This window comes from Rhea americana, unplaced genomic scaffold (genome assembly GCF_003343005.1).
Source record: "Rhea americana isolate MKP2758 unplaced genomic scaffold, rheAme1 scaffold_11, whole genome shotgun sequence".
Lineage (NCBI taxonomy): Eukaryota > Metazoa > Chordata > Aves > Rheiformes > Rheidae > Rhea > Rhea americana.
The window spans coordinates 3,678,952-3,698,215 of NW_028185150.1; the positions used below are offsets into that span (position 1 = coordinate 3,678,952).

At 36.8% G+C, this 19,264-nt stretch overlaps 1 protein-coding gene across 3 annotated transcripts in view; it reads left to right on the plus strand.

The window, feature by feature from the left end:
• Nucleotides 1-419: 419 nt before the first annotated feature.
• Nucleotides 420-19,264, plus strand: part of TUT7 (terminal uridylyl transferase 7) — a 34,904-nt gene continuing 16,059 nt past the window's right edge. For all 3 annotated transcript variants that reach the window (XM_085313094.1, XM_085313111.1, XM_085313103.1), the window contains exons 1-13: nucleotides 420-535; nucleotides 2,506-3,032; nucleotides 7,183-7,361; nucleotides 7,948-8,064; nucleotides 9,061-9,238; nucleotides 9,666-9,754; nucleotides 10,706-10,757; nucleotides 12,581-12,650; nucleotides 13,509-13,635; nucleotides 14,398-14,517; nucleotides 16,144-16,275; nucleotides 17,534-17,714; nucleotides 18,085-19,217. In XM_085313094.1, coding sequence (XP_085169220.1) covers nucleotides 2,525-3,032; nucleotides 7,183-7,361; nucleotides 7,948-8,064; nucleotides 9,061-9,238; nucleotides 9,666-9,754; nucleotides 10,706-10,757; nucleotides 12,581-12,650; nucleotides 13,509-13,635; nucleotides 14,398-14,517; nucleotides 16,144-16,275; nucleotides 17,534-17,714; nucleotides 18,085-19,217 — 2,886 coding nt within the window. In that variant the 5' untranslated portion in view covers nucleotides 420-535; nucleotides 2,506-2,524. The remainder of the gene's footprint in view (nucleotides 536-2,505; nucleotides 3,033-7,182; nucleotides 7,362-7,947; nucleotides 8,065-9,060; nucleotides 9,239-9,665; nucleotides 9,755-10,705; nucleotides 10,758-12,580; nucleotides 12,651-13,508; nucleotides 13,636-14,397; nucleotides 14,518-16,143; nucleotides 16,276-17,533; nucleotides 17,715-18,084; nucleotides 19,218-19,264) is intronic.

Here is a 19,264-nt window from a genome sequence, read left to right on the forward strand (position 1 = left end):
ACTTTGTGCTGTGCCGCAGTGGGACAGCAGTCACAAAATCCCGTATTTGGGGGTAAAACTTACACTCCCCCACAGCCAGAGGCCTCAGTTTCCCTCCTGCGCAGCTGAGGGACATGTACCCAGGCCTAGGAGCCCTGAGGCGAGAAGGCGCCCCTCGGCGCAGGCGCCCGGAGAGCGGGGAGGCCGCGGCCGCCCGACGAGCAGCGCGGCCCGACCCGGTAACGGACGCAGCAGAAGCAGCCGCAGCCCCCACAGCGCGCGGCTCCGTCACGGCCGCCGCTAACGGCAGCGACGACGAGCAAGGCACCGCCGACAGCGCCGCCTCCTCCGCGCCATGGCGGCCGCGCGAGCGGCGGGGGCGGGGCGAAGGGCGGGGAGGGGCGAGGGCTGCCGGGGGCGGGGCAAAGGGCCGAGGCGAACGTTGCCGGAAGCGCCGGGRCGGACGGCGTTCGCGAGGGACCGGGCCGCTTCCGGCGCGGCACAATGGCGGGGCGGCGGTGAGGGCAGGGGTGGCGGCGACTGCCACCGCGGCCGGGTGAGTGCCCTCCTCTCCCCTGCGCTCCTCTCCCCTCCCCGCGGCGGGGCTGGGTGGAGCCCCCCTGGCGCCRGCCCCTCCGGGGGTCTCCCTTCCTCCCTCCCGGCCGGGGGCCAAACTTTCCCCCGTGCTCGGGCCTGGGCTGCGGGGCTGGGGCCGGGGCGGCGCAGGCCCTGCGGCCCCGGCCYTGGCCCTGCGGCCCCTCTCCGCCGCCCGCCCGGCGGGGCTCTGCCCCGGGCCCTGTTTCACGTTTCTGCGCGCTGTCGCTAGGGCGGGAAGGGCTGGCCGTGCAGGGGGCTGTCGTAGTCGGGGGGGGGGGAACGGGACGCGGGCCCCGGGGGCGCAGCTGGAGTGGTGGCAGTCCGGAGTCATCAGCTCCATGTCTAGGTCCGGTTTGTAGCTGGGCTGCTGCTGTTCCTGCCGCTCCTGAGTGTGCAGAGGGGCACGGCAGCTCCCAGCTGCACTTGCACCCAGTGGCAAGCCACTTGCCTTGCCCAGCTGTCTAGCCAGGCTCCTTGTTTCTGAACCAAACACTGAAGTGAACTTTGACTTTGTGGTCTCTTCCAGAGCAGGGTGTGTTTTGTCATCCAACCTGGTGATTGGGTGTGGGTTTTGCTTCTTGGGATGACTCTAAAACAGGCTGCTCCTAGGTCACTCCAAAATACAAATTTCACARCTGTTATCTTCTTAACATAGGTAGCTAGTTCACTTTGTGCCTTTTAAAGTCTTTCAGTTACTCACTAGAAAACCAGTCCTTCATAGTARTGCCTAAGTAACTGAATTCTGATTTTTGGGACAGGTATCCAGTTTATTTTTTGTCATTCATATAAAAACAAAACACTTCTGCTTAACAGAGGAGTAAATAATAAAGAATCAAGACTGTGGAAATCAGACATTGAGGTTCCTAAAAGTGCATTTAAGGCTTGCAGAATTAAAAGACATCTAAGCGAGTCCCTATGGTCCCGTATTAAAGAAAGCAGAAACACATCTTTTACTTAACTTCTAGTAAATACCCTACAGCCTTCTCTGCATGCTTAAGCACATACTTTTCTTTTTAAAGAGAAAATATTTTGTTCTCATTTGTGTGTAGCTTTACTTAAACAATATTCAGTTTATTTGTGACTACTGCTATTTATTTACATTGGGCCAGTCTCTTTCAGAGACTCCTTTCAGAGTGCTCTCAAGTTTATACAAGTACTTCAGTTATAGCTCTCTGGAAGTGTTTTACAGTAAGAATGTGGACATGACCAGGTCTGGGGGGCAACTCAGTAGCCCAAACTTCTTAGAAAAYACTAAAATAAGATAAATAAAATACAAATATTTAATATCTAGTGATAATAAGGTCTCAGACTGCTGATCTACATAAAACATGCAAGTGCAGTGGGCAAAGCAGAGTTATTTCATAGTTATTATGTGATACTTGCTTTACAAACAGATTGGTTTTTAACTTCTGAATCTCTATCTTATTTGACCACAATTTTCATTTTCAGCAGGTGAACACTGTTCAGTGTTGAGAGAAGGTGATTTTTCAGGTGAAGCAGAATGGCTTTTCGAACATCTTCTTTATTGCCTCCTATGAATTCTGTCTTCAACTAAATTCCTAGAATCTTTCTTTCAAAGCATTCCTGTGCAGTGAGCTGAGATTCTGATATGGACTCTTGAAAGAGTCAATTTATGGAACTTTRTTAACTGTCCTAAAGCTATCTGGACCTTTGTATCCAAAAGTGCACAGGCTGTCACTGGATTTTGTGAACCGCTTGTGGGTTTAGGCATGGTAAGAGGAGAAGGASAGCTGAATTTCAGAATGCATTTGTTTATTAGGAGCAAATTTTCTTTTCTGCTAAAACGTGCATGGCTTAGTGATACTACAGGGCCAGGGCTTTAATTGCTGACAGTTTGCTTCTCAAATAGTGCACCTGTGTTTATCACTTGATAATTTTAAAATGCTACTTTAACTTTCTTATTTCTAGGTATGAATCATTAAATTGAATGGCAATAACAATGGGAGATGCTGCAAAACCTTACTTTGCCAAACAAAATAAGGAACAGGAAATTTTGCATGAAGAAGAATTAAAAGGGAATCCCTTACAAAAAGACTACCAAGTCATGGATGATTATGGAAATGGGCATAGCAATAAAATAGATATCAGCCTTCAGAAGAAAAAGGGAACACCAGCTCATTATGGAAATAGTCCCAGACGAGGGCCACGTAGTGTTTTGAGCAACCCAAATTCTATTAAAAACATGACTCACAGTCAGGGGTCAAAGTTACTTGATATCCAAAAAGACCAAGTGAGGAAGTGGATATCTGATGACCATCGTGGTAGTTCTGACAGCTGGAGAGAGTACAGGTCTGCAGTCTGGACTCCCATACTTAATCGGACAAGAAAGGACTCTTTTCAGGAGGTTGAYGGTGCCGGAAACAGAAATGCAAGAAGACAACTTCAGAAAGACTTAACAAGTGAAGACATTTCAGACATGCAGAAAGGAAGCTCTGGTAATCAACATGTTTGTTTATTTTTGCATAGCTATTCTATAAAGTAGCTCTCTTTATATATTATTGAAAAGTGCAATTTAATTGTTAAAGCRAAACATTGGTTTTGTTCTGTAACACCTTACAAACTGTTGACTGTACTATATTACACTATTTTAAACAAATTGTTACAGCACATGATACAGCACTTGTCTCATAAATTGTGTTGGCTTCGTTTATAAGTGGTAAGTATAAGTAGATTGCAGCATCTTTGTAGTATCTGTGCAGTTTTCCAGGTGCAATTTGATTGACTCTTTCAAGACTGATAAGGGGTATTTCAGTTAAACTGCTACATAATAAGACTTTTGAAGCTATTAGTGGGTTGTCACTAACTATATCTCTTCATTAAGATAAAAACAAGGCATTATAGATATTGTGACGAGTTTCTCCGCACAAGAGACAATAATACAACAATAACAAAAATAAGTTTCCATGATATTGAACTTCTCTGGATGAAATGGGACAAGTGATACTAATAATGAGAGTACAATTCCTGAATATTGAATTGCAGAGGAGAACAGAGGCAAGAGGGGTCAAGGGGCTTGATATTATCTGCTCTTCGTTGAACTTGACCCCAGAAAGAAGTGTAAGTGGACAAAAGTAGTTGGAAGCTTTGAAGAATAGAGTATGTGTTGGATAAAATGAGCAAGACTGTGGTGCTGAGGAGCTACTGCTAACAGGGGTCTCTGAAGTTAACAAGAAATCACTCTTAGTTTAATTAAGAAAGGGGCCAGGGGCAATAGTGGTGCAACTCTGCTGAGAAGGAAAGATGTTGATGGCTGATGCTAAGAAGGCCAAGAGTTCCATGTCCTTCTTATCAGCTGTCACTAAGAAAATGAGCTGTGAGCAGGTGCCTCATGTCTCATTGTTGGAAGTAAGTTGTATTGCACACTTGAGCTCAACCTCAGCTTAACTGAATTTCATCCTGTGAAACTTGAACTTGCTGAAGTAGGTTTTGGGGATCATTGGAAATTACATCTGAGAACTTATTTCTCCTGGAGAAGATACCAGCAAATGGGAAAAGGCAAACATCTCTTACAAACAACAACAGCAAAATCCATGGAATTTAAAAACAAGTAAACACAACTTTGAAATCTATTCTAGAACAAATAATATAACTTACTAGAAGTATTTGGAAGGTAACACAGAGCTGAGTAGCAGTCAGCATGCATTTGTCAAGAATAAATTACATTAAGTCATTCTAATTTATTTATTCAAAAGGGTGATCAGGTCTTGTGGCCATGGRAGAAGCAGTGAATAGATACTGCTAATAATACTTGAGACACTTACATGACAGACATAGAAGTCAACTAGAGGATGTTTTTCTAGGTGAAATTAATAAGAGTTACAAAGTGAATTTGATATCATTGATAAGCTCTCTGAGTATAGTTTTTGTCAAAACGAAAGGAAGCATTGAGTAAGCATCTGCAAAGATCTTATTCTGTTTGTTTATAATACTATTCAGTTGGTGGATGAAGAGAGCTTGCTTATTAGTCTGCATATGCCATAGAGCTTGTAGGAACTGAACGCAGAAAAGCAGGAAGAGATATTAAAATAATTTTGCAAAATTGGAGTCCTAAAAATAAGATGAAATACTATAGAAATGTGTGCAAATCTTACTTAGGTAAGAATGTCAACTGCACAAAGGCAGGAGAAAAGCTAGGAGGTAGCAATTTTTCAGAGAAGAATCTAGAATTATAATGAGTCAGAGGATGATCACCAGTAGTCAGTGTCACCCTGTTGTAGGGCGTGAAAACAGAGTTTCAGCCTGAAGTATTCCTTATTTTGTAAGTTTGGCAAACTCTGTTGTGTTGCTCTGTTCAGCTTTGAGCACCCCGTTTCAACAGACAAAATAGAAACAATCCAGAGAAGACCGAAAAGAATGCTAAAACATGTAAGAAAGCAGAAAGTACCTTAAGTTTGAGCAATCCCTAATCTTTTTACAGAAGGAAAGGGGGGATGGAGGCCTACAGCTATCTAAAGGAGTATTAAAGTAATCTACTTTGCATGCATCTTCTAATAGATGGGGCACAGAGCAATTGAACTGAAGTTCAGAAGAAATAATCAGATAAGGAATAAAAGAATTTTCTAATGGTAAAGTTAGTGAACTACTGGGRTAGCTCTCTGAGTTGCTCAGGGGATCTGTATCCAAAGGCCTTTTACAGGTTAGGCAGGCATCACTTAGGACTGACCAAGCCCATTTTGTCCTTGCTGCAAAGCACAAACATGAAATAGCTCACCTCTGGAGGTCCCTTTGACATCTCTAATTCTATTGTCTTGACATTTCCTTGTACTTGAGATTTTTCATATACTTGTCTCTTTCCCTTACCTTTTTACTTACATACTTGCAGTTACGATTGTAACTCATAATGGGGGAGTTTAGTAAATCTCTGAGGCACTGATTCATCTGCGTGATCTGTAACTTTAACTTACCTTTAGTACTCTTAGTCATTAACCTGTAATTAGATTGCTAGTACTGTAACTGCTGAATAATATTGGAAATATTTACTTAGTATTTTTTTTTTAAGTTACTTTATGCTCATGGAAATAAGTGATAAGAGAGAACCTGTCACAGACTTTCTTGTGAAGTCATACAGTGGACATTTTCTCCAAGTTCCGTCTACACTAGTCAGTAACCAAACATAACCAAGCAGTTGCTATAGTCTTAGGAATTTTAGCAGGAGAGACAGTATGGAAATTGACGGGATGTGTGAAGTTAAATGACAAGTTAGACTTGTTTTTCTGCTTCCTGGAACTTCCATTGGAGTGTCGCTGCAAAATATTATGTCTTAGTTCTGTTCTACTCATTCCAGCGTAAACTTCTGCTGAAAGGAAGTATTTTACCATTTTTGCCCCATTCCTGCTGACAACACTAGCATACTCATGCTGTGCAGTGAACTAAGTTCAACAGCTGGTTGAAAACTCACAGCCAGGTCATCTCTCTTTACCAGTTATTAGAGACAAAAAGTTGGTACAGGTGTATTGTTTATATTATTATTACAAATGAAAACCTCAGGTTATGATAAGGGTTTCAGTGTTTAAGAAGATTACATAAAACATTCTCAGAAACATTCATAACTTAAAAATTCCAAGCACCTTGGCATCTTGTATAGATACTTAAATGAAAGGTAAGAGGTGATCTAAACTCATGCGTTTGGTCTGTGTAGATTTCTAAGATCACTTTTACATGTATTCTTTGGACTGCTGTCAATTCCTGCTTCAAAAATGGCAAAGCTTACTTAAAACTAGAAATCATATGTCCATTAATGTCTTCCAGAAYTTCTGATGTAAACGTAACAAGCTTTCCAAGTATGTTCATTCTGCAAGATRAATAGCTTTATTAAGCAAGGGATGCAAATACTATTAAGTTAATTATTTATTAACATGAGTAGCCAAARGGGGCTATTATCTTGTTTTTCAGTTGTCAGTTTAATAATATGAAAGCAGTCCTGATTCATATGCTGATTTAATTGGAAGGCAAATGCACAGCTGTTTACAGTTGTTGCAATTATCACTGCTGACAATAAATTGCTGTACATTGGGTAACTTACTGCAATGCTATATCTTAGTGCTCTTAGTTATTGTAAATAAAAATCGTTCAAATTGGCCTATACTTAGTAATTCTATGTATTCTAGATGATCCGTGAGACTGCTGATTTTCTAAATGATTTGTATATCTAAGCCTTACTGGGCATCCTGAAGTGTTTGGATATAGTTTGTCGTTTCATTTGAATGATGTACAGGTATATCTCAAGTAGACAGTGAAATCTACTGCATTTAGTTTTATTTTTTGCCAATTTTAACAGAACTAAATAAGTTTACTTAATAAAAAGTTATACTTTAATAAAGTTGACTTTCTCTCTTTAATGGGACAAACTATTTGTGGGTTTTTTAGGTAGAGAGTCAAAACAACAATACTGTAGGTTGTGACATACATATGCACTCTTGCTAATATCAGATTTGCACAGAATGGACTATGAAACCATGCGGAGTAGATTTCTGTCTTCTTTTGTTAGCATATAACCAGAATGGAAACTAAAGAGGAGAGAAAAAAATAATCCTGTGTAGTAATCAGAAGTTATTTGACATGTTTGCTCTCATAACTCTTTATAAGAAATGAAGAAGCATAGGAAACCAAGGAGATCAAGAAGAACTAGAAAAGATGAGTATGATCAAGATGAAGAGGTGGATGGTCCTGTCATAGATGAATCTGTGCTGTCGGCAAAGGAACTTCTCGGGTTGCAGCAAGCTGAAGAAAGATTGAAGCGAGATTGCATTTATAGACTGAAGAAGGTGCCATTGTCTTTACCTATATAGTTCTCTCCTATTTCTTTTGTCAGTAAATACAATGTAGAGGGTACACTCTGAGCAATTTTTCTAGCTGTAGCTAAGTCTAGTTATATAACTCATGTAACTGACAAAATTGGTGCAGTTAATGAATTGTCAGGAGAAAGCAAGGTTTTTTTTTCTATATTAAATCTTAGTCTTATATCCATATTTCACAGGAGTTTTAAGCATAAAAAAAGTCAAATACACAAATTTATGGAAGCAAGTTAAGCACAAATGCGCTGTTCTTTTAGTTTGTGAATTAACTGCAGGCTGGGGCAGTGTRCTGGAAAAGTTTTACTATATGCTTGCTCAGTTAATGTAATCTTCCATAAAAGACTAGATGTTGGATTTGATTGGTCTGACATCACCAATCTTCTGGCATTATATATGACATTAAAACTTTTTGTCTGTAAAAATGACATTAGGAGATCTAGTGTGCATATTCCTGCATTTCGGAGATAACAATGCTGTACTTGGATGGAGCGCTGAATTAAATGAAGGTATTATTTTTCTATATCTTTAGTTTTTTTTTTTATCATTTCTATTTTAGCGACCTCGAAGCTACCCATCAGCAAAATATACCTGCAAATTGTGTGACGTTTTGATTGAGTCAGTGGCTTTTGCTTATAAGCACATGAAAGAGAAAAGACACAAGAAAAGCATAAAGGTAAGTTAAGGACAGTAGGAGTATAAAGTGCAGATTCATGAAACTATGCTTACCCTACYAATGAGAATGAAACTACATTACTTTCAAAAATATATTCCTTATGTTTTTTTGCCATATAGATGTTTAAAATTCTGAGTGCTTCTCAAAAACTCTCAGTGATGCTGTTGAAAAGAATAAACTTGGAACCTGGACCACGCGTGGGAATTTAATTTGTACCTTCTCATGTCCATTAATGAAGGAAGTCTGCATTTAAAGTATAATTCAATAGTATCTTGTTACTGCTGATTTAAGTATAATATAATTAAAATCAGTAGCAACCATTCTATCTTGCTGTTCTTTGATTCTTCTAATAGTATAATAGTCTTCTTAGTGCATATTTTATTGGCATATTTCAACAGTGAACTGTTTTGATCAAGTCTAGAGCAATGAGAAGTAACAGCAAGTATACATGGTATGACAGAATTAGAAATAACTGCGTACATGTATGTCTAGGTAAAGCTTGCTGTTCAGAAATACTATAAACGGAATTCAGAGATTGTTGGGCATTACAGGCATGTTTATGTTTACAAAGAAATAGTAGATTTGTTTTGAGCAGAATCAAACATCAAAACAACTTCCAGCATAACCTCAATTTTAATTTTTATTTTAAATTTCTCCTGATCCCTCTTACTTTCTCAGCTTAAAGCAGATGAAAAMCAGTGTTTTGTGCAGATTTCCCCCTCCCCTTTTTTTCTCTTTAACTCCTAGCCATTCCTACTTCATGGAAGATGTTTGGTGACATTTTTTGCAAATATATGTAATGCACCTCTGCAGGTTACTGAAGCCTACTGGAATATTTAATTCTTTGTATCTCTTACAGTTTGATATTCTTGTTTCCAGTTACCTCCAGTATTTTGAAAAAACATGGTGTTGATTGGGTTAAATTGCATGCATTTGTTCTAGTGTACTAAGCAATTGAAGAAAATCATTAAAACATTAGTCTTATTATGTTCAAAGGAAAAGCAAGAAGAACAACTGTTGACTACATTGCCTTCTCCAACACTTTCCCAAATACGAGCTATTGGTATCGCCATTGAAAATGTAGTGCAAGAGTTTGGCTTAAGTAATAAAGATTTAGAAGAAAGACTCAAAATTAAAAYGGCAATGGAAAAGTTACTGCATCAAAAATTGCCAGGTATTGTTTGCAATTTTCCTTTAGTGCTAAGTATGTTTCCTTGAAAAATTTCACAAAGGTGAAAACTTTATAAAAACCTTGGTTAGTTAAATAATAAAACACTATATTCTGCTGAACAGTATGATATGACAAAGTAGCTTTATCTCAGAATTAAATGACAATGACTGCTAATGACCCAAACAGACTGTATTTTAAGAAAAGATGAACAGGATATGGGGAATGTTTGACTTTTACAGTAAGTTTTTACTACCTACAGCATRGGAGGTAGGACTTCTTAGCTCAGTTCTGTGCTATTGGAAGATCCTTCTTCACTTCCTGTAGCTGTTTAAACTAGATGTAGGTTCAAGATTTACTAGCAAAGCAGTGAAGTAGGTACAAACTTAGAACTAGAGACAGAGTAAATGCAATACAATTTCTTCTATTGCAGAGAGCTCATTAAGATTGTATGGCTCCTCCTGTAGCAGATTTGGTTTCAAAACTTCAGACRTAAACATAGATATCCAGTTTCCTGCCAATGTAAGTAAGACCGTTTTTATTACATACATCCAAGTGATTTTGGATGCTTGCACCCTCATGTAGATTATACCTTAACTATAACTTGCAACAGTGTGGTAATAGCATTTTTAAATGAAAATGCATTAGGTAAAACAGAGCTACCACATTAACACAGTCTTAAAATAACATTTTTTTTGCTTCTTACAACACTAATAGTCRTGTATTAAAACATAGCTTTGTGCTTTTTGAACCTTCCTTCTAAGAAAAAAAACTCAAAACACTTAAAACACCTATACTTCTGGTTGYCCTTTAAAGACAAACTTATTTATCTTCTCTGTGCAACCATCTTTGTCATTTATTTGTGAAGCAATTTAAAGCCTTCATTTGCTATTTAAGTTATTTCTGTAAGTTTCTCTGAACACTAAAAGGAAGTTAAGGATTGTGAAAAAGCTTTTGATTCTGTGCTTGAGTGTATTCCTGCTGTAGYAGAAGTAACAGCTTCATAGCTAAAATTCAGCATTTTCTCAGGGACATAAAGATAGAAATATAATGGGAGCAAAAAAATAGCCAATTTCATAAAAATATATATAACTAAAAATAATGCTGTGATTCCAAACTTTAATATGAGGTATATCCCCTATGCCAGAAAGCTATCGTAGTTAAAYACTGAAGCAGTATTTCTTTAGGTTTTTACATAACGAAGTCTTTGGTGTAGAAGTGAAAACAGCTTTATTTACAATTATCTAGAAGAYTGCTGGTTCCTTTTGATATAATATAGCAATAACCAAGGATGAAATGTTGTATTTTCTTTCTTTCTTTTTAGTTGCTGTTATTTTGTTTCCTTTTTGCTGTCCATTTTGGGGGGCGAAGGGCACAGACAGAAGTGGCAAAGGGTGTGTGGCTAGAACTTTTGAGTTGTGGAAAACTACGTTTTTGACAGCAATGAAAATAACTTTATTGCTTTATTCACAGATGGCTCAACCAGATGTTCTTTTACTTGTGCAAGAAAGTCTAAAGAATAGTGGTAAGAACAAACTTCCCTGTTTTTAGTTTTCACATTATTCTAACAGTTTAATAATTTTGATGCCATTTCTACAGAGCAGATAAGCCGTATACTGTTTTGCTGAATCATGTAAGAGTGAAAAATATTGTAGAAAATACATTGACAGAACTTWCTTTTGTTTTTGTGTTCAGTTTAAAGGCTACTGAAATCCCATTGTTTTTATTGGTATGAGAAATTGAGTGAGTGTTCTTTTACATCATAAGCAAAGATGCTGTTAAAGTGGACTGTATTACTTCTCCTTCCCCATACTTCTCTATCCCTTACCCTAATAGTAGAGAAAGTAGCTTAGGTTGTTCTAACTTGTGTTCATAAACTTAAGAGACTAATTTTCTTATATATTAAGTGCACATATGTGTTAGTGCAGTGATGCCATGTACAAATTAATAAATGCAGACATGTTTTTTGTGTTACAAGTACAACACTAGGTACTGATAAAGGTGAGTAAAAGTTAAGATTTTAAAAACTGCACTTCAACCAGACAGAGCATATACAGGCCAAAAAAAAAAAAAAAAAAAAAAAAAAAAACGATGGGGAAGAGGCCCTTTTAAAATGTGAATTTCAAAGTAATTTTTTGACTGACTTTTGCTTTGCTTTGTGTCTATAGCAGGAGAAGTAGAGGTGTAGTTCCAAACATAATTATTAAGTATGAATGTATGTATTGAACTAGATTTTCTGCCTTTTTTTCACCCCTCCCTCCCTCCCTTAACATCTGTGTATCTTTTCTGGTCAAGTGACCTGTACAGTCCCTGAGAATTGGATTGTTTATTACTAAACCAGAGAGAAGGAGTGAAAACTCAGATCTCAGGATCCCTGAAGTGTTTTAAAAGCAAGCACCAGTTGCTCTAATACCTTGTGCAAAGCCTTTTTCTGTGAGTTAGGAGATACAGGGGGAAAAACATTAGGTGTCTGAGGAGCCTGGTGCCAAAGCCAAGATGTTATCAAAAAGGTCAGTTGCCGCAATGGCTAGGTGGCACCAAAAATACTTCTTTCAAAATTTTTGAATTAACTATTTAAAATTGCTTCATAGTTTCTTCTGAATCTGGCCCAGTGAAACAAGCAGGTGTCAAATAGCAGGTTCTAGTTTGGATCAATTCACTCTATTTGGAAAAAGGAATGGAGTGATATTTAAACTTTTTAAATGTAAAGATAACAAAGCTGGACTGAATCTAGAAACCTATATAAAACACAAAAAGGGGGAGGGAAGTATAGAAAGAAGATATTGTGCTGAAAAGCCAGCTCTAACATTTAACCGTTAAGTGTTTCTAAATTGCCAGGAAAAATAAACTTCGATACTTACTTTCTGTTTAGTACTGAGATAACTCTCCTTATTTCATCTTTCACTCACACAGAATTTTATTTTACAAATGTTGTTGGTCTGCCTGTCTGCCTAAAGTACTGAAGATCATCTAGACTTTAATCTGTCTGCAGGAGAGCCAGTGCTTAACTGATACATCTGCTTAATTGTTTTATATCTACTGTATATATTGATTTTTGAAAAGTTTTTTTTCTTAAGTATTAAACAACACTTCTTAATACAGTTTAGACTGTTTTTCCTGTCTCATTTAAAAACCTACTCTAAAAGAATAACAGGATTGGTCTGTCAGATCCGTGCAGTCTRTCAGATCAGTACATCTGTGATTGAGTTAATTAAAAGACTAATAATGAGATAGTTAGGAAACTGAGATTCAGAATCTGGGCATACTTCTCTAGATGCATGGATTTCCAGTTGAATGCATTTGTATCACTATCATGCCTAATACAGCTTTTTGTTTTTTCCCCTCTAGAATCTTTTATTGAAGTTGATGCAGATTTCCATGCTAGAATACCAGTGGTGGTGTGCAGAGAAAAACAAAGGTCTCAGTTGTCACTTTGTGTGTTCTAATAGCATTTAGCAATGTAAATTATATATACCAACATCTGAAAAATGAAGTTTTTGTACTAAATTATTACAGTTCCATGGATCTTGAAACGCTAACACTCATGGGCAACTCATTCCTAGCCTAGAATAAGAGGGTAAGGGTTGTTCTGTCCTCAACTGCCTTATTTCCCAATMCCCTAAAGAGTTATGGTTTCCAGCATGTACCCTTACTCCTCCACTTGGGATAGTTGTTTAGGCAAAAACTTTCTTCCTTCCCTTCTAGATAATGTAGATACCACATTAAATTAAGGATTTCTTTAAGAGCAAGAGTAGCTTGSTTAGCCTCAGTAGTGTGTTGAGAACAGGAGAAAGATTTTATATTTTGCCCATTTAATGGATATCACTTAAGATTCATGAAACATTCTATAAATGGCTATTGATATAGAAATATTACTGGTTATTTTTTGCTATCTTGACCTTTTACTCTTTAGAAACTTTTCTTGTGCTCTAGAAATACTATAGAAACTGTTCTATTATGGGCACAGAAATGGGAAGGTTTTTTTATTTCATGAAGAAAATTAGTTCTGTAAATTTAGCTTTCTGTATTAACATTTAGTTTTTAGAAACCAAATTACTTAAATTTGAATTGTATTTGAAAACGTTCTTATAGAAAATTGTAATGCATATGTTCTCATTCTAATCACAGATTAGTTTTGTTTCTTTTCATGTAAATGTGATGTGTTTGAGAAGTTGTCRAATCTTTTCATCAAGCTGTGATGTTTTGTGAGATGTAATCTGACCTATCACTTTTCTCATAACAGCTCCAAGACTTTACTTTTCTTTTTGTTTTTTAGCGGTCTTACTTGTAAAGTAAGTGCAGGGAATGAGAATGCTTGCCTGACAACAAACCATTTGGCTACTCTTGGGAAACTAGAACCTACTGTTGTACCTTTAGTGATTGCCTTCAGGTACTGGGCAAAGGTAGGCGTTTTGGTAGTCTTCACTCTGTGAATGAATATTARTATTATACAAATGAGACTGTAGATATGTATAAAGGCATTGCTGAAATTCTTCTTAGGGAAAGAGTTGGGAAAGGGATATTGAATTTTTATAAATAGTAAATTTTATGAATTGTATAATTATTATTTGCACATATAGAGTTGTGCAAAATTGCAAAAGGAGAATTTTCAGCTTCAGACAGTGGCATACAGATTTAAATGTCTTGTTCTTCTACATTACCAGACAAGTCAGAGGAATCTATGTGAAATAGAATCACTGATTTCCCATAAACTTAATCTACTGTGAAAATTTTGAAACAAAAAGATATTTATATCTCAATACGGAAGCTTTTAAAAATTCCTGTGGACTTATTCCAAAGTTCCAAAGTGACTTGTTCCAAAACATTGTGTAAATGCTATTAAAATATGATTAAAGAAAAGTTTTGAGTTTTGAACTTCTGTTATAACTATGTAAAATTAGTCATCCTTTTCTGCATACGTGCAGTATACTGTTTTGCAATCTGCATGTAATGACTCTTCAGTGTATCTGAAGAGTGGGACTGTCACTGAAAAGATYATAGTAGTACTATGAAGGCCTTGAGAGCCGAGCTCATCTCATAAGAGGAGGTCAAAGATATGAGTCTCCATTATTATTTAATATGACAGACTTCAGAAGAGGAATTRTAAGAATATTTTTTTAGAGTGACTTGAAAAGACATTTTGACTGCACAACTTATCTTTACAGCTGTGCTGTGTTGATCGTCCTGAAGAAGGAGGCTTGTCACCTTATATATTTGGTTTAATGGTTATCTTCTTTCTGCAACAGAGGAAGGAGCCATTTCTACCTGCTTATTTGGGATCATGGGTATGTGTATTAATATACTGAACACTATGAGTCAAAGAATAGTCCTTCCCTTGTGCTACTGCTTCTTCTTCCTGAGCAAGCTATAAGCCAGTTGTTTCTGCTGAGATTGGGAAAAAATTAGAATTCAGCCAGGCTACACCTGTGCTTGGCTCTCTGGATGAAATTCACAATCAACATCACTGAACTAGGTGCTTTTGTTTGCCCAACTCTCCCTGCTCACTAAAGGGGAATGAAGAAAGTGATTTATAACACCACTTACTTCCTCACCTGTTCATCCCTTCTCCCAAATTCTTGAAAAGGCTGAACTCACATAGATACAAGCCAAAATAACATCTTGGACCTTGACATCTAATCTTCATTTCCAATGAAGATGATTCACTCATTCTTTAGAAATAGCAGTGATGATGTTTGACCTTTCATGTATAAGCTGAATGAGCCTGCTATCTGCTTGACGCCATCCTCAGTCCGTAGGTATTTAGACATACCTCTTAATGCTTTTCAAATGAGTAGCATAAGCACCCAGCTCTAAGATGGGCTGGGATAGAGGACACTATAAACTCTTCTAGTAGAAATTATGTGACTGTCTAGGCAAGAATGTGATGCTGTTCAGACTAGAGAAAGCAGAATTGTGATTTGCTAAGAGGAATCCTTAGTTCTAGCTTCTCGTCCCAGCACTGCTTATTAATTTTATTCAAAGACTTGGTGATGTGAAATGACTTAGCAGGCCCTAGAAGAGAGACCAGAACTCAGAAATCTCCTCTTCCAGGAAAAGGAGCTTCTAGATGAAAAGTAAAACTCTTTTAAGTAAAGCATGACTGCCATCTCATTCCTCTGTCAATCTTAATGATAGTAGTAGTGATCATGTGTTTTGTGTAGAGCTTGACCTTTTAAATTTTTTAAGCTTTACCAAAAGTACACCTCTCAAATTCAGCTAGGTGAGAACTTAAGTGAAGGAACACTTAGCCAGAGGACTGTTGTGAGCAATTGACTTAACCTGGCAACACTGAGGTTAGTTGTGACTACATGTAGATTGCATTACACATACTGATGCGATATATGCCTGAGGAATCAGATTAAGCATTTAGAGGATGTATCTTTTGGATTTAGAAGCTTGAGTTATGTCGTCTTTATGTATCAGGAGTTGTATTATGAACACAGATCTAGACTCTAAATTTTCCTGGACACTACTCAGCTGTTACCTTCATAGCATCTGTTTATGTTATGGTTGCCTGTTAAATTTAGTGTGCACATTCCAGTTTCCGCAACCAATTAAACAGACCTTGCAGATAACTACTTAGGTGCACAGTTGACACATTCCCAAGGCCTGTCTACTCTCTTCACTGAATGAGGCAGAAGTCCTATGGTATATGACCATATAATTAAAAAAATATATATTAATGTATTCTGCTAAGATGAGGTTTTATGACATATGGGTATGTTTTCAAAAGCACTGAACTCTTGAGTGCTTTTTGTAGGAGAAGTATAAGGAAAAGAAATCAGGGTAGAGAATATCCTAGGCCGTCTTTAAACCCTGCTCTGCTTTTCTTTGTATTCTTCATCTTGGGGGGAAATTATTTAAAGTTCACATAATATTAAACTTTATGATGCTTTCTCTACTTTCTTCAGATTGGAGGATTTTCATTAAACAAATTAATAAATTTTAATCTTAAAGAAGTTGAGAATGATACTGTGGTTTGGGAGCATAACCCCATTGATGATTCTGATTCGCTGAAAGAAACTTCTCCTAAAAAGGGAAAGGTCAGAGCATTTACTTACTTGTTGTAGTCTAGCAGTCATTGCTGTTCTTGCAGAAAGACCTATATTCTTATGTTTTGTGATTGTATTGCAAAGCCRTAAGATGAACTAAGAAATTGGATAGCTGTTTGATATGAGACTTACTATGCTTATCTTTCGGTGTTGAAAAGCTAGCAGAAAACTGTGCTAATTTGAACTCTGAGACAACAATTTTAATCTGTAAACCACAGGAGAAAGTAGAGTTTACAGAGTTGAAGCAATTTTATTTCAAAATTAGATTTAAGTATRTGAACAATATTTCCCATTAGTTTAGAGCTGTTCTTGAAAATTGTAGCAACTTTTCAATAAACAGTATCACTATATAATTGCATATTATGATATTTAACAATGCAATTTAAAAACAGCTGATTTTATTTTTTTAAAGAATAAAACTATTTATAGTTTTAATTAGTAATTAATGATATCTTTTTGTTAAAACATGCAGAATTATTCTTAACTATCAAAATATTTTTACATGACTTGTGCTATATAAATGCATTGATACTATTTAGTTTAGTAAATTTACAAATATTAAGATACAATGCATAAGACTGTTCAAACAAAAAAAAATATTTTAAAAAATACTGTATCTTTTAATACTGACATAGTATTGGTGGCATCTATTGCCTGTTGCTGTGTACTAAGCAGATAAAAGACAYAAAAGATTTTTTCATGGAGGTTAAACATTTGCAAACTTGGCAGAATTAACATCCAGAAAGTCTGAGTGATAAAACTTGTTGTTTCATACCTTCCTTGAATGTGTTTTTTCTTCTGTAGACTGAAGATTCAGTAGGTTTTGTATATTCAATTTATCTCATTTATACTTTGCCAATAAAGAGGCTACGTCTATTATTTTGATTTAAATTTGATGTGATATTTTCTTGGAAGATGAGAAAAACATGTACAGAATTACTATTAATCATTGATGTCACTCTTCAACCATTACTACAATATTAGATTTTGAAGATTTATAATTCCAGCTTATACTATCTCTTCAAATTTTGCTTTTATTGCAGTATTAATCTTTCATGTTGGTATATAAGCATGGAATATGGAGACAACTATAAATTTTGTTATGTTACAGATCAATACGGTAAAAGCAAGTTACATGACATTATTAACAACTGCATATTCTAGACTGGCAGTTTTTTTTTTTTTTTTAACAACTAAGTCCCTACGTATGCATTAAATATTACGTAAGCTTTTCTTCTGTAATTTACAGGTTCCCTTAGTATTTGATTCAGGACACCAGTGTTCAGCACCAGTTGGGCAGCTCTGGGTAGAGCTGCTTCGTTTCTATGCCTTGGAGTTTAATTTGGCTGATTTGGTTATTAGCATACGCCTCAAAGAAACAGTGTCTCGCGAATTAAAGGACTGGCCTAAAAAGCGCATTGCTGTGGAAGGTATATCATAATTATCATCAAACTTTAAAGAACTATTACCTTTAATTTCCTAGGGTATTGCCTTGGTTATTGCTATCATGTTTAAGTTAGATTTTTTTTTTAATCTTAGTCTGTAATTCCTAATAGAGTAGAATATATTTTTWAAAAGTCAATTTAAGTAATATCTTTTGGATATTTTTATCAACATTACTAAATTTAATTAAGTACATTTAAAAAAAWTTTAGCACAGTTCTTGGATTTGATGTCCTTAATGTAATGTCTTAATGTCATTGATGGTACTAAATTTAAATTTAGTATCGATGTAAATACATTTGTTTAAAAATATGTAAATTTAACTCCTACATTGCTGGCTCACTTCTTCTTTCTACAGACCCATATTCAGTCAAAAGGAATGTGGCAAGAACTCTGAACAGCCAGCTAGTGTATGAGTATATTCTTCACTGCCTGAGAACAACGTACAAGTATTTTGCCTTGCCTCACAAAAAACCTACAAAGGTCAGCAAAAAAAGCCCTCCAAATGCCAATGAGGAGAAATCCCAAATGCTGGACCTTGAGAAAGATGCTATAAAGCACGAAAATTCTGAATTACAAAATTTGGATGACAAAACAAACAGAGCAATGGTAGAAGATTGTGTAATTGAGAGTACAGGTGTCCCTCAAACACATAGAATTGATCCTTCAAAACTATGTGATGGCTCAGAAAGCTTGACTGAAGAAGAACTGGCTGATGATATAAGTCATTTGGGAATTACTCATGAAGATTCAGACTGTATAATTGAAGAAATTATTTCTGGAGATAATGAAGACTTTAAACCAAGTTGTGAAGAGACAGAAAGTGGGAATGAAGAAGAATATTATGAGGAAGAACATGAACAAGAAAGAAGATGGAATAATAACTTGATGACAACTGATCAGGGAATAGATGAAGACAGTGAGAGCGGAGATCTCCCTGTGACAGTGAGTGAGCATGATATAGAAACATGCAGTACTTCAGACCTGGAAGGTTTTCAAAACACTGCATTTATAGAGTGTGATGAGTATGGCTTAGAGTGCAGTGGTATAATGGATGATAAAGATGATGAGAGCACGGAAGGTACTGATGAATTGGATGAATCCCCAAAMAAATTCATATCTTTAACACAGAATCAGATATCTGAAATGATTAACTCAGATGATGAGGATGAAGAGGAGGAAGAACCAAGTCTTCTAAACAAGACAAAGTGCGGTGATACCAGAAGAGCTGAAGCTGAACTAGATAACACATATACTGGATCTGGAGATGAGGATGCGCTGTCTGAGGAGGAGGAGGAAGATTTGTCCATCGCTATTGAATATGAAGAAAAACATCTCAAGGAAAAAGTGGATAGACCTATGAGGATCAATTTGAGTCAAGAGAATCTTACTGAGAGAAGAAGCTCTTCTGAAGAGAACACAGCTGTAGAACAGTGTTTGGATTCTGAACTTGTTTATGAATTCAGTAAGCCAGCTTTTACAAAGGGCAAGGTAAGCAAGCTTTATCAGAACGTTAACATATTGCTTATGTTTTATTA